Here is a 15,423-nt window from a genome sequence, read left to right on the forward strand (position 1 = left end):
AACAAATTTGGCTAGTGTCGACAGTAATTTGGTCAGGCCTGAGGGTCTAGACAAGTGGCGATTATCGTAAAGGCCAACAAAATGTATGGGATTTGACATTAGTATTCGCTATCGAAGCGATAACTTACAGTCTGTCAAGAAAGTGAAGAAATTAAAAAGTGGCAACATCGTATTGTCATCCCTTTTTTCTTAGATTGATTTGAAAGGGATGACACTACGATGTTGCCACTTTTTAATTTCTTCACTTTCTTGACAGACTGTATGTCACATCGCGCATTTTGTTGGTGTTTACGATAATCGCTTGTTACTTATCTAGTAGGGCTGCATGCTGGTCTGTCAGCGTTTCCGGTGTCGATGCTCCGACTTGCTGCCACCCGGTTTGGACTTCTCCTTGCATCTGGATTCACCTGCAATGAATTAGATTAAACTTTCCGTACTTGAGAAGAGACATTTAATATAATTAAAGCAAGATTATTGAAAAATCAAAACAATCTTCTAGGATTTTGAACCTAGACGTTTGTTTTGATATGAGTTATGAGTTGGGTTCCGAAAAATTTGCCAGTGCATTGACGAATATGACTTTGTTGGTGTGCCATTATAATATATACCTAAGTCAAACTTATCTCACCGGCAGAGAAAGAAAACAATAAAGGAGCCGTACAAATATAGGCGGTCTTACCGATAAAAGCGGCTTCTTCCAGACAACCTTAACCTACTTATACTGGGTTTCATTTCGGAACCTAGGCTTAGTGTTTCTGGCTTTTTTGCGTCCAGCTCACCTCTATCTCTATGTCTGTGGTCGCGACACGCCCGCGTTTCTGGGGAGGAGCGACGTCGCGGCGAGTAGCCCCGCTCCCCGCCCGCCCCCCAGCAGCACGCCGCGGGGGGCGGGGCGGGGGGACAGGGGGCCGACACCTGCGCCCGCGCCGGCGGGTAGCTCATCATGGGTACACCGCTCATGGGCTGCGAAACATAAATTACCAAACTGATGACAATTCGTGTAGTGTATTGATAAATAAAGTCAGACACGCCCTCTAGCTGTGGTGGGGTTGATATATAAAGGGATGTCGCTCGACATTCCCTTCTTCTATCAGCTACGAGTCCGAGTAGTAGTGTTAAGTGATATAACAGTGTTTAATTTACTCTCCCTACAAGATTGTACAAGTGATTATGTGATATCAACGATATTTGCATAAAGGTGAGAACACATTAAGCGACACTACGCTGCAGTAGAGCGACGCGCTCGCGCGTATGGGCTAAGCTGCACTACGCGGCAGCGGCGCTACGCGAACCGTCAGTTCTACGGAATGTGAAGTCGCTCCGCTCCAGAGTATTGTTGCTTAGAGCGGTGCCGGTCGCCGGAACACATATACATATAAACATACACATAGGTATATCATATCAAGTAGGAAAGCGATCTAATTCGGCAGGGAAATGAGTTCAAGTAAGGGTTCTGGGCCCGTACCACAAAACGGTTTTGAGACTCAAACAATCGGACGAGAATGCCGCGTCCTGCTCTAACAACGTCATTACACGTTTGTTACAGTAGGACGCAACATTCTCGTACGATGTCTTTAAAGTTTCGTGACTCCTGCAGTCTTTGTTTGTTTCACCCTATTATCTATTCTGTTGTTTCACTTGGTGTAGTGTTAAGCATATTTTAAGCTCATAAGCCATACAGCATGTTAGTGGCACATACCGGAGGATAGGGCGGCAGACGGTACGACGGGGCGCCGTCGCCGGTGCACGGTGCCGGCGACGGTGACGGGTACGGCGCCGGCAGCCGGACCGGGCTCTCCGACTGGAGCTGTAACAGATATTACAATAACGTACAGTCGAGTAAGGCCTGATACACCCATGCATAGATGATAGAATTAAATTGATTTCAAAATGTCGCCAACTGAGTAATCTGTAATGGTGGCTTTCCGATCATCGCGAGCCGCGGCATGTGACCGCGATTTCTAGCGACATTGGTCTATCGACCTACGGCGCCGCTGCTTTGTTGTCGCGTAGAGCAAAATGAAACCTATGGGCTAGTTCATAAAGTGGCATTTTATTTGAACTTTTGTCGATCGCCGTCGCGTGCCGCGAGGATCGACAGCCACCTAATACCATACCACGTGTCTCATCGCAAGCGCTATGACACTTGTACCACAAGTCCTTCAGGTACTTAGCATGGAGCCAGAGTGAGTCACTCTGGCCAGACTGACGTCACAGTATTACAATATTTTAGGGAATATTGTAATACTGTGCTGACGTGGTGTGAAGCGTCCATTAGATAAGTGCCATACACGCTATAATATGGTCTACCTACTGGAGAGGTCCATCTGTGCAGGTATGCCTGCGCAGGTAGACCGGAATGTGTGTGGGAACTGGGAACTGGGAATAGATTTTGCGCCAGTCTCCTGCGCAGGTCCAAAAAACTGCACAGGTCCTACAAACATTCCGGTCTACCTGCGTACCTGCATACCTGCACACAGCACAGGTGGCCCCTTCGGTAGACGGTAGCGTGTATGGCCATAATAATAATAATAATAATAATAAACATTTATTCAACATGTAAACACATTACACCACATTACAAAACAGAACATAGCAAAACAAAAAACAAAGAAAAAAAAACAATCAGACGGACATTATAATACACATTTTTAATATCTATCTGGGTACAAAACACAATGTAGTGTAATGCGAATGCTGCCGAAAAGGACCCCACTCAGGTGATGATCGCGGTATAGTACCTACACCGCGATCCCTGGTGTTCTGTGGAGCCTTGTTGTCGTTCGCTCGACAGATGCACACTGGCGTGCAAACTAATTAAGTAGAATAAAATAGTATATATAACAATCTTTATAAGTAAATGCATAATAATTAGATAAAATAGATATGCTCAAATAATTTGTATACTTACATAAACTGTACCTAAACTATATAAACTGGCGAATGTTTTTTGACTAATCATTAATGTTGAACGCCTCCGTTGTCTAGTGGTTAAGAGCGTGGCTCTCGACTCGGAGGTCGTGGGTTCGATTCCCGCGTTGGAAACATTTTATTTCCAAGTTTGGTTAGGACAATGCAGGCTGATCACCTGATTGTCTGACAAGTAAGATGATCCATGCGTTGGCCATCCGACGCATGCATGTAAAAAAGTCGGTCCTGCGCCTGATCTCTCGCCAGTCGTGTCGGTCTTCCGTCCCACTGGGTTATGAGAGTGAAGGAATAGCGAGTGTCTTTGTGTACTGCGCACACACTTGAGCACTAAAAATTACTCCTGCGTACCTGGCCTGGTTTCAATGAAACTGGCCACCGTCACCGAAATCGGTGTGGGGAGTATTATTATTATCAATGTTGAATATATTCTCTGACGGTACTAGCCTGCAGTTTGAGCGTGTTGAAGTCGTCAGTCATGTCCTTGTACCGCCGCAGACACTCCTGGAACATGCTCGTCATCTCCGCCATCTCCGACCGCTGCTTGTTGATCTCCTCCTGAATTATTACGCTTACAGACATTGTTTTGAGAACATAAAGTAGTAGATAAGATATTATAAGTACAGTTTGAAAAAAAAAATCTATTTATTTCTACAAGGTGTAACAAAACTAAGTGATAATAATTCAGGGTGTGTATGTGTTCCTTGTAGACAGTTCACTGTGAAAGTAGCAGCGCTGAAAGACCAAATTTTTTTTTCATTTTTGTATGGGGCAACTCGTGACGTTTCTTAGTGTAAGTCAGAACACGTAATAATAAAAATTAAATATTACTACGTGTTCTGATTTTGTAAATTCGGTTGAATGATATTTAAAGATTTTTTTATAGGAATTAAAGATCGCACAAGCAATTTGCTTGTGCGAACAAAGAGAATGGAATGTGAATGAATAAAATGGACGAAGAAAATACATAATTAACAAAAAAATATAAATGTGGAAGGTATTTACCCAGAATATTAATCTGTCGGTAGTTAAAAATATGAATGTGCCTGTGATTGTAAATTTATCATGTTGCTATTTAGTAACCGTAGGCGCCCGAACATTACGTAAAGATTTGTATTTTGGTTCAATTGGTTCGCAAAAATTCATTCCTCGCAAAGCACCTCCATAGGAAACAAACGCGAGTTTATTATTTATTACCGGATGACGCTCGCATCTCAGACAGGCACATTTATTATAATATTATCTAGTAAGTATGTCGTATAATATTATGTAGTAAGGGTGTCTCTACACTCTACTTACAATAAATAGCGGCTCTAGGTAGCCCACGCAGGGCACTGGTAGTGCTAAAGCGCCAAGCGGCTCTCAATAGATCCTCAAGGCCGCAGTGACCACAGGTCTTGTAATAAGCTGCCGAGGAGAACAGGATATTCTCACCATGAGCCTGGCGTCGGTGTCCCCCACGTCCCTGGCGACGGTCTCGTACCGGCGCATGCACTCCCGCCACAGCTGCAGCTGCGCCGCCGCCGACGACCGCACGTTCGCTGTCGTCTCCTTCGATAGACAAAGTAGTTAGATGGAGTTACAATTTAGAGCCAATCACAAGTCTAAATTGCAAGTAATTAATATATTTTTAGGCGTCCTAGATATCCTTTTATCGTTAACGACCAAAATCGAGAGGAAATGTGCAAGTTTTGGAACCGCACTCAGAGATATTTATTGATTATGATTAGGTACTCAACTTTATATCAACATGAATAAGATGTATGTCAAACTCTTTAATAAAGTTAAATAATCGTTAAATATATCTGAGTGTGGCCATTATCCTTGTAAGATTAGAAGAAGCTATAACTTTTACTGTTGGTCTAGCTCAGGGGTCACCAATTAGTTTCGCAAGGGGTCCGTTTTAAGAAATAAAATGATCTTTGCGGTCCGCACATTAAAAAAAACAAATGTAATTACGGAAATTACAAATACCTATTTGTATCAATGAGAGAAGAGTACATTTTTGTTGCTACATGTTCATCAGTATGTCGAGGGCGAAATTAATTTTTAACGAATTTCATATTCGAACATGCTTGGTCCGCACACAATTGGCAGTCCGGATGCGGACCGCGGTCCGCCATTTGGTGACCCCTGGTCTCTAGCTCGTTGATTCCCAAAGTGGTCCAGGTGGACCCCCAGGGGTCCAAGCATCATCCCCTAGTATTTACAAATTACGTTTATTTGAAACACACGACAATACGCAATTATTTCAGTAACTACATATTCCCCGTTTAAATTTTATTTAGATCAATTTTGAACTAATATAAGTAAAAAAAATATCTCGGCAATGTGTCAAATGTATGGTCAAGGTCGTTTTCTCGGGGCATGGATGGATGGTTAAGTAAGCTGGCGACCTTTTGTCGTCCTAATCCTACTATTTCAAACATTTTAGAGTAATTCTCCGAGGCCCCTCAAAATGTGGTCACACGCTCTTTACTACTACCCTAATAAACATACAGCCTTAGGACCAAACACATGTTATTCCTCATTTATTTAAGTATCTGATTTCAATAAAAAACATCTATAATTATTTATAGTTTTTGTTTAATGGTTAATTCAATGTCGAAATCGGGGGCAAAATCGGTGTTCTCCGCGTGTCACACTCTGTTCGCGCTTACGGAAAGCTTTAATAACTTTTGTATTCTATTCATTAGCATAGAGTGTGATACATCAAAATAATCTAGATTAACTGGGCTACCTAATTCCTAAAATAAAATAATGTTATACCTTAAGTTAAAAAAGTTAATAGGCATAACGTCTGTGTCACACGATTTTGCTAGTTTCACGAGCGGGTAATAAAACTGCACCTATCTTCCAAACGCGACGACTTGTGGTTACACGTTTTAGCTGCAACAACGCTCAGTGTCTTTCCAGCATCAGTACAGGGGACTCAAACCCTCGTTGCTTCAAAACAAATAAAATATAAGATAAGATATTCCTTAAAAATTATGTGGTCGCTGTAGTCACGTAACTTTTGCGATCATGTTTTGAATGATAATAATTTATAATTATGACACTCATCGAGATTATTTCCTAGTACTTTGTTTGTTTATTTACCTATTACTTCATCATAATTCTAAAAAATGTAAAATTTTCGTAACTTTCGTGGTACAATTTTCGTGGATTTTCACCCATGAAAGTTACCTAGTGACCTACGAAAGCTGCGTAGGCTGTTTTGTACACCATTTTCCTATGTGAATTGGCTATAGTAAGTATAGTATTTCCAGCTATGGTTTTGGTACCCAGAACTAATTTTTCACTCTACAAGCTGTTTTTGAAAAACAAAACATATGTGGCTTTAAACATCAATCTACCTTCTGATCTTTTCCCCAAAAATATCGAATCTGCTTCTAATCTAGTGGATTTACCTGAATATCAGTATTTTACATGAACAACTGATATTACATCCTCAATCCAACGTATATATCCCACAAACTGCATCGAAGAAAATATTATGATCTTGTGTCCTAAATCTCCATATTTAGTTGAAAACCCCCTTATATGACCCCCTAAATCACTTAATCTTCACGAACTTCAAATAAAATCACCTGAACCTCGAAAAAATCACAGCATTTCAGGACCGGTTACTTGACAGATTAAGCAACAAATTAAAGCTCCATGCTCTTTAGTATTGTTGATCTTAATAAAAACTGATTAAATAAATAATAATTTATTTTATTTGTTAAGGAAAAAAAGATTTCAATGCATATTTTGTTCCTAGAAAATTCAATCGTAACTTTTGTGGAGTTTGACGCAACTTTCGTGGGGACCGAAATTTCAAATTTGATTATCTCAGTAGTTTATGGACCGATTTACATGCCTTAAAGATCGTATTTATTATCTTTAGAGCACCTTAGAGGTATTTGCATTTATTTAAAGATAACTCGAAAATAAAAAATTCCCACGAAAGTGACGCGGAGAATCATTTTTGAAGAATCACTCTTTAACGTTTATTACTCACAACGACCAATTTCGTGGGTTCTCGACGCGACTCGGGCCCTTTGAACGCTCTCATCAACTCCTTCCATAATTTCATCATTTTGTCCATCGCTTCCCGCTGTTCTGTTATCTCTTGCTATAAAAGAAAAACGTAACTGAATTTATTACAAAATTATCTACTGTAAGTACATCAAATATCTACAATACTTATAATATAATTTTAACAAACAAAAACAGTATTTCCTCATCACGAAGAATCATTAAAATAGGTTCGTAAACGACGAAACAAAGAACGAATAAAAACCTAACCTAAAAAGCATATTTTATACGATCGAATTTAGAAACATCTCTTCCATTTTTGAAGGGTATAAAAATCAAAGGCAAATTCCGAAATAAATTTCAACTTACTTTAACAACTCTTAAATAATCGCTTTTACAACTTGCAGTGCTTGTGTCGTCTGCAACACTCAAACCGGAGTCTCTTTCTACATACTTTTCTCTATTTCGAAAATCATCTGTAGAAACAATAGAAGCTCTGTCGAAATCTATATTCGGAGATCTGTAAAGTCTGTTCTGTTTAGTGCTTTCCCTGTAATCTCTTGGGTCGTAATAATCCTTATATTTCTGTCTTCTGTCCTCATATATTTTATCTCTATAACCGCTGTCGAAACTTCTATCTTTAACTCTGTCGCGAGCGGATCTTCTGTAAGTTCTATCGCAATCTCTTTGCACATCGAAACTTCTGCTCATTCTTTGCCCTAAAATTCTTCTATCTTCGTAGGGTATAACTGTTTTTCTGTCGTATTCGTCGCTACTTCTTTCATGAACGAGCACATGGCACCGCGTAGGGCTTACTTTTAGAGGACATCTTCTGTCATCTATATCATTCACATAAAGTCTACTAGCGTATCTGGATCTGCTTTTCTCATATGGATCACAACCAGTTTGGATTCCACCGTCTACGACAGTATTCCTATCACGCGGTTGCATTTTTCGACAGTCGTCATGGCTTCTTATTCTCGTAGGAGACAAGTTATGTTTTGAAGCTTCCCTGCTCCTCTGGCAGTAGTCACGTACATGGTGTCTGGATTCATCACATTGTAATGATTTGTTGCTATGTGTACGAGTCTGAAATTAAGATATCTATAGCATCTAAATATTGGCAGCAAAAAGAAAATACGATCAACACTAAAGTAAGTATTCACAATAATACATAATCTTCAAGGCATTTGAAGGCTCTGTGAATTAAAAATATATGGGAATCTAAGCATCAGTGATGTAAACTAACTGTAATACTAACAACATGTCCAGGGTTCACTTGCATCTGCGAGCACAGCTTTATAAACGTTTCGAGAACTGCTTGATCTATCGACGGCTTTTCTTTTTTTTTCGTCCTGTTTAAAAGAAAACTTTAGCATTTGAGTTATCTTACTGCCGCACTCAGAGACATTAAAATTTAATTCATTATTTAACTTCAATTAATTGAGGATTTAGACAGAATATGTTTCATGGAGTTTTTGCCAAAATCTTCTTTAAATTATACCTATATATAAATGTCTCTAAGGGTCTACACAGACGGTTGCAGTCGTATTGCAGTCGTGTCAACTGCATTCAAACTGCACTTGAACTGCAATTTGCGATTGGATTGCAGTTGAAATGCGGTCCGTCTGTGTAGACCCTAAGTGCAGCAGTTACAGTAGCAATTTTGTTAATCCCTCTCTTTCTTTACCTACATACTTTGTCTCTTTCTCCTGTTCGTCTCTGTGTCGTCGGTGTCGTCGCTCTCTCGAAGTGTCTCGTCTGTCGCGAGAGACATTCTCCTCTCGACGACGGCTCTGACGAAGTCTGACAATTCATACTAATACTTATTATAAATGCAAAAGTGTCTTCTGTCGGTCTGTCTTCTGTCTTTTCATTTAATGCTTAAACCGCCGAATCCATTTTTATGACATGTTTACTTTATTATATTAAAAATAATCGGCCAAGTGCGAGTCGGACTCGCGTATGAAGGGTTCCGTACCGTTATAGAGAAAAAATATGCCAAAAATTGTGTTTGTATGGGATTCTCCTCCATAATTATTTATTTTATTTAAATATTATTATTAATTATTAAAGTACACATAATAAATATTTAAGGCCTCCGTGAAAATTTCAAGTGCCTACCTCTTATCATTATTGATTACGAGCAAAAAAGGCCAAAATAATCACGTTTGTTGTATGGGAACCCTTAAATATTAATATTATTTTGTTTTTAGTATTTGTTGTTATAGCGGCAACAGATACTTATACACAATCTGTGAAAAATTCTGAAGTCTAGCTGTATCGGTTCTTGAGATACAGCCTGGCGACAGACAGACAGACGGACAGACAACGAAGTCTTAGTAATAGGGTCCCGTTTTTACCCTTTGGGTACGGAACCCTAAAAAACTACTTTCAGGCTCAAAAGTTTTGGGACCAAACTCGATACTCCTAGGTATTTTAAATTGCATAAGACTGTCCTGCTTGCACGATTTCTTAATACTTAGACGTTCTGCGCAAACCAATTTATTATTTATACTATTTATGAAGAAATCTCTACTCACTTCCTCCTGTCCTGTTTAATGGCTTCCTGAAGCAGGCCCTCCATGAAGGAACTGTCATCGTGCGGCGTCGCGCCTAGCCCATCCTTACCGTTCTACGATGACAAAAGAAAAAAAACTTTATCCATAGGTACTTATTTTTTTTTGTTTGAAAGCACCAATAGATCCATTACTTTAATCAGAATAGCTATTTCTGACAATTAAAATTAACTATTACTCATAGCTTATAAACAAAATAAAAATGTAAGTTATTCTGTATCACTCTAACGGTTATTAAAATATAAACTGTGCGAAATGATTTTGATGAGTTCTGGAAAGGTAGCTTTAGAAACTATCGTACTTAAAACTTATAGTTTTTCTATTTATGTAGCCAATGAGCTGCAGCCATACCTGATGAGGTGAAATTGACCTCGGTGTCGAAACTAAACCAGCTCGGAGTGCCAAGGACACCTCCTCTCGTCTGTAAATAGGTTTACAGGATGTAGGTAGACAAGACTAAGTGAGAATAACTTGGAGTTTAGGGTGAGTATGTCAAACAGCAAAAATTAATCAGGGTTCTTGAAATTCTATTGCCATGCCATGCCCAACATGTGCCACGATGTAGCCGTCAGGTCCATCGTGTCAATAAACATATCACATAGGTAATAACAATAACTATAGGTCTACCAGAATCTGATGGCAAAAAGTGAGAAATTAAATTGAGTCTAGCAATGCCGGGGTAATTGGAGTAAAGCGGCTTATTCTGTGTGTGAAACATGCAAATATAAAAAGGATATTTTTTGAAAATCTGCCGTCAGAATTTGCCATCTGATTCTGGTAGACCTATATTAGTTATCGTAACACATGACAGCTATATCGCGATATATATGTAATATGACAGCAGTTTGACACGATAGGCCCTAATTTCCTAAGGCTACATACACAAATAGAATAACAATAACTCTCGTTCCCTTAATCGAGTTATTACTGTATTTAAAATATCACCGATAACTCGTGATCAATATAGCTTACGGTGCCCGGCGATGTCTTCTAGACCTGGAGCGATGCCTCTCCCCCTGGTGGGAGTTGTGCACGGATTGGTCGCTGTGCCGCTCTCTATATTGATAAAGATATTATGTACAGTTCGACAAGGCCTTATATGAACGTAGCGAGAAAAGGAACTAACGCTTCTATCATACAAAAACGTCTTTTTGACAGCTGTTCTCCTTTACTAGCAGCGCCCATTGACATATTCATTTAAAGCCTTGGAACACTATAACTATACTTCGGTTACGGGACAGATAGAATCTGGCCATTTTACATGTTTAAGATAGTATAGATGACACTCATTAGCACACGAAAATATATCTCGATTCTATGCACTTATTATAATATAATGTCTGTCGGATAGTAGTTAGTTTAGTGTTCATGATAACTGATAAGACAAGCTTAGTGGTGGAAGCAAGGTTGGACAAGGTGCAGGTTAGGAGTTTGGGACCTTAATATCCGGTTTCTGAGGTAAATTTGTCGATAGTTTATGTTTTCATTAGTACTTGGCAACTAATTGTTTCTCAGGAACATAAACTGCCGCACTCAGAGTGGAACATTAATTACTAAATGTAATTAATTAACAATTTTGACATAAGCCCCATACGTATTATCTGCCAAACTCTTGGTTAAATTGAAGCTTAATCATAATTAAATGTCTCTGAGTACGGCGGTAAGTTACCGTTGTTAGGCTGTTTACACACACGCCGCAGCGGCAGCGGCACCGCCACCGCGGCGCGGCGCGGCGCTGTGTGTAAACAGCCTTAGACTGCACGTTTCCACCAGATGTGTTGCGAGGAATGTGTTTTTCAGAACCAATAGAATCGCTTCATTGACGTGACCTCGCTCAGCGCAGCGATTCTATTGGATCTTAAAAACACATTCCCCGTCCTCGCAACACATGGCTGGTGGTAACGCAGCCTTTTAGTACGGTCTAGAATTTAGCAGTCTCATATACTGAGCACTAGATGGCGTTTTTGGGACTTTGCATAAAACTTAAAAACCGGACATAAAAGTACTAACTAATTTAGATAATATATTTCTATTTAACTTGTTATAAAGAATTGTTTTCACATTTTATTATCCGTGATAGAGTAAACTGAGGTAAGTTACAGCTACTTTATGTTATTATGATTCTTTGTACCCACTTAACACCTTTTCCGTGCAAGTCTTCAGCGAGTTTTCTGTTGGGACTTTTAGCGAGCTCGTGCAAGCTTCCCCTCGTAGGAGACACGTGCCGGCTGATGGCTCCACGACGCTTTTGATTAGAAACAAATGTATTAAGCAGTAACTACCTCCTTTTTTGTTATAAATAAAATCATTTAAGTACTCTTAATTTATTATTGAGTTCGATAGAAGTGGTAGGTTTTTACAAACTTACTTCCATTTAAACATGAATTAATGATTATAATAAATTGAAACGGGAAAGTATTAAAATACGAGAAGGCAATAGAATAGAATGATTTGATTTGAATAGTCTATTTTGGTAAGAGATATTCTCACACAGAAGCAAGCTCTGCGATTTTCAAGTCCGTATTACCGGAATATCTCGTCAGTTGTCAGCTGTAGGTATTATCTTATTAATTACTCAAGATGCTTACGTCATTGGACTTCTCACTGGCTACGGACTGCCAGTCTTCCAAAACCTCATGTTTCTTCCTCGTTCGCTTACGTTTAGTCGCTTCGAATACTTTGAGCACCTTTTTACTATCACTTGCCTGACACTCCATTTAAAGTATTTAGAAGAGTCGCGAAACATTAGAATTTAACGTATTTGCCGCTGTTTTTTCATTGCACATTCACGTTTCAATAAAATTTTACGAAATAGGTGCCAAAATAGATGTAAAAATAAACTTAAAAAATGAAATTGTAGTTCTATCTTAGGAAACTGACAGCAGCTATTCAGACAAGCAATACCGTACGTCAGAAATATAAAATCTTTAAGAAGGATTCACTTACTTTTAAAACTAAACAATAAATTAATTAAAAATTCTCTAGTCTAGACCAGTGGTGCCCAACCTTTTTTCATGCGGGCCACAAACATGTTTTGGTCTTGGTGTCGCGGGCCGCAACAAAAATTTTTTAGACTTAAAAGAAACATTCTTCAAAATTAACGATTTAAAAGTGGAAAAAATTAACGACCATAACGTAGACTTACGTTATTTTGCCGGTGGGCGTGAATTTCAAAATTGTTTAACATCACTCGGGCCAAAAATAAAGTCCCGGCGGGCCGCGGGTTGGGGTTAACGGGTCTAGTCTCTAGAGCAGGGGTCACCAAATCGAGCGGGCCCGTGTAGACCTCGGCGACAAACGTATGGGTCCCGAGCTACACCAACTGGAGTTGAATAAAATCTCACGACATCTCACCAGGTGGCAAGGAGGGTCAGAAAATTTAAAAAAACACCTCACGTAGGTAATTTGTTGATGCCCTAAGGGGGCATCAACAAATTACCTACGAGTGCATTTTCCCGCAAAAAATTAAATGTCAAACTAATACTTACTTACCTAACTTATAACACCTCTTATTTTTGTCGGGATTAAAAAAAATTAAGTCTGATTTCTAGTGAGCATTTTTAATACACCGTTCCAAATTTATAACGATAGGTTTTTGAAATTTACTTTCATATTAGCGTATTTTTACCAGTATCTTTCAGCTCATGTCGACTGTCGTCTGTCGTTAAATTAAAATATTAATAAAGCTCTTGCAGGCATCGGTAAATACCATAAATACTCACCATCGGTTAGACTTAGGTCAATAATGACAAGAACAAGTAGAGCAATCCCGGAAGTAACTTACCAATCGTATCTATACTTACCAAATTTCTTCCGCTGGAATCTGCATGACAGGCTAGTATCGTAAACTTAATATACCTAGAGGAATAGAGCAACAATCTCGAGCTGTCAAACGAAACCGAAATTGGTTTACATCTGTGTGTAAAAATATGTGTACGTAAACACTTACACAAGCATGATTGAACATGATTATATGAGATTAAATTGTCAACGTGCCGATAAGTGCCGACTGGATGTCAAAAAAAAAGTTCTGCTGTCATGTATCACACGTCTCTTTTTACCACGCAGTGTTACTGATAGTGATATCTCGCTTGCTCAGGACTTTGTTTCTCTATTCCGCTAGGTATATTAACTTTATGGCTAGTATTTAATAGGAATGTATAGTTTGTGCGTTCTAAGATGATATGGGTGACAGTTTTCATGTTCCTTGCTACGGGTTTTTTTTACAAGAAAATAAAAAAAATCTAAACGTAATAAATTGTATTCCATCTACAGAAACAAATGTTTCCTATAATTGTAAATGAATAAAAATGAAAAGATGCTAAATGCTAACTTATTAATAAAAATTATAAATATTAACTGTGAAATAGGAGTATAAAATTATTGTTACGAAAACATTTGAAAAATGTCATATGCATGAAACGGAACTTATGTCAATAGAGATTGATTCTGTTGAATCGAAATCAAATCGATAAAAAAGGGCGGCCATCTTAAATCGCCGGCACCACTGAAATGTCAGTACGAAATCGATAATTTCGATTGCAGTAATTCGATATTTTTAAACTATCGATTAATTTTTGTTAGGTAACTTCCCTACTATTGTCAATTATAATGTGTCACACATATCATCATAAAACGCACAAACTATAGTCTTGAGTCATTGTCAGTTGTCACTTGTGCGTTTTATTAGAACAGGCATAATTATATCAGCTCTTTTTTTATACTTTAAACTTAAAACTTAAAAGGCATCTAATGTTATGTAAATCACAAAAGTTTATACTTTATAGCTTTTTGTATTTTTTATAACTTAGTAACAGGTAAATTACGTTAAGTACTTAAAAATAGTTAAAAATATTATTAAACCACTATAAATTGCCTGTTCTAATATTAATTAGTATGTTATTTAGCAGTCACCCGACATACTTATATTGATTTAAATTTTTCATTTCTTGAATATATTGAGAAAAAAGCCTATACTTAAATGAAAAATTAAAACAGTATTTCAAGGCGACTGTATTTTCAAGTTTTGCAACGTTTCTTTGTGCACAGTAATAAAATTTTATAAGTAATCTATAGTTTGTATTAATTAAAAATTTGGAATCACTTTCATTGACATGAAGTAATATTAAAATAATGAAGTTTAAAACTTATTTCAACTTTTATTTTAGGACCTCATACCATTAAATTAAAGTTGGCTTTATTACAAGAACTATACGACATTTTATTTACATGGGGCATTCCAACTCTTACTGTAAACCTCACAAGTACAAAAAAGTAACTAGCTTGTCATTTATTTATTAAATAACGTAAGTTTATATATACTAGTTTAGTATTTAGAAGCTTTGTACATTTGTTACTCTATGGGACTAAACTATTCTCAGACACCAGAATAGACAGCCGAACGATATCTACACTCACTCCCAAATAAACAAATTCCCAATAAGTATGTTACACACCTACATAGTTCAAGACGAATGCGTAATTTTATATTCTGCCAAATATTTCTCATTAAACATACAAAAATTATACAAAGTTTTACATTAACAAGCTGCAGACTCATTGCATTAAGACGAGTCTTCGAAATTCCACTAAACCCTATGTTCATCTCGTACTTATATCCATCGATATATAAAATATTCTCTGTCGGGTGTCCCGATGCGGTGAGCGGTCGATATAAAAAACATTTCTCTATTTTTCTTCGTACTGTCTTACTTTAAAAATATTTCACATTTAACATTCTCGCGAAAATAATCACCGACATAAGAAAACGTACAGTCGTTAAAATTACAACTACTCACTTTGGTGTATCGAAATCGGTAATTTGGATTCGCAGGTGAACGGAACATCGAAATGCCAATCAGAAAAAACAAAATAAAATCAGATTCAATTTCAATAT

General features: G+C 38.0%; 1 protein-coding gene across 1 annotated transcript; it reads right to left on the reverse strand.

Moving 5' to 3' along the window:
- Positions 1 to 224: 224 nt before the first annotated feature.
- LOC121736143 (serine/threonine-protein kinase PRP4 homolog) lies at positions 225 to 12,372 on the reverse strand. Its single transcript, XM_042127222.1, has 14 exons — positions 12,116 to 12,372; positions 11,663 to 11,772; positions 10,500 to 10,583; positions 9,879 to 9,948; positions 9,492 to 9,583; positions 8,647 to 8,754; positions 8,210 to 8,303; positions 7,318 to 8,037; positions 6,932 to 7,045; positions 4,363 to 4,479; positions 3,376 to 3,486; positions 1,700 to 1,807; positions 780 to 963; positions 225 to 407 (listed from the first exon to the last, which is right to left on the reverse strand). Exons 1-14 carry the CDS (start codon positions 12,242 to 12,244, stop codon positions 337 to 339), a joined length of 2,112 nt encoding a protein of 703 aa, XP_041983156.1. The 5' UTR covers positions 12,245 to 12,372; the 3' UTR covers positions 225 to 336.
- Between the last annotated feature and the right edge of the window lie 3,051 nt (positions 12,373 to 15,423).

This window comes from Aricia agestis, chromosome 18 (assembly GCF_905147365.1).
Source record: "Aricia agestis chromosome 18, ilAriAges1.1, whole genome shotgun sequence".
In the NCBI taxonomy this organism is placed as follows: Eukaryota; Metazoa; Arthropoda; class Insecta; order Lepidoptera; family Lycaenidae; genus Aricia; species Aricia agestis.

Excerpts from the sequence above, each read along its gene's own strand:
- LOC121736143 (XM_042127222.1), bottom strand. The coding sequence starts at position 12,244 with ATGGAGTGTCAGGCAAGTGATAGTAAAAAGGTGCTCAAAGTATTCGAA. Across the intron at positions 9,949-10,499 it reads AGAAGACATCGCCGGGCACC|ACGAGAGGAGGTGTCCTTGG; the intron begins GTAAGCTATATT and ends ACCTATTTACAG. Across the intron at positions 9,584-9,878 it reads GGTCAATTTCACCTCATCAG|AACGGTAAGGATGGGCTAGG; the intron begins GTATGGCTGCAG and ends TTGTCATCGTAG.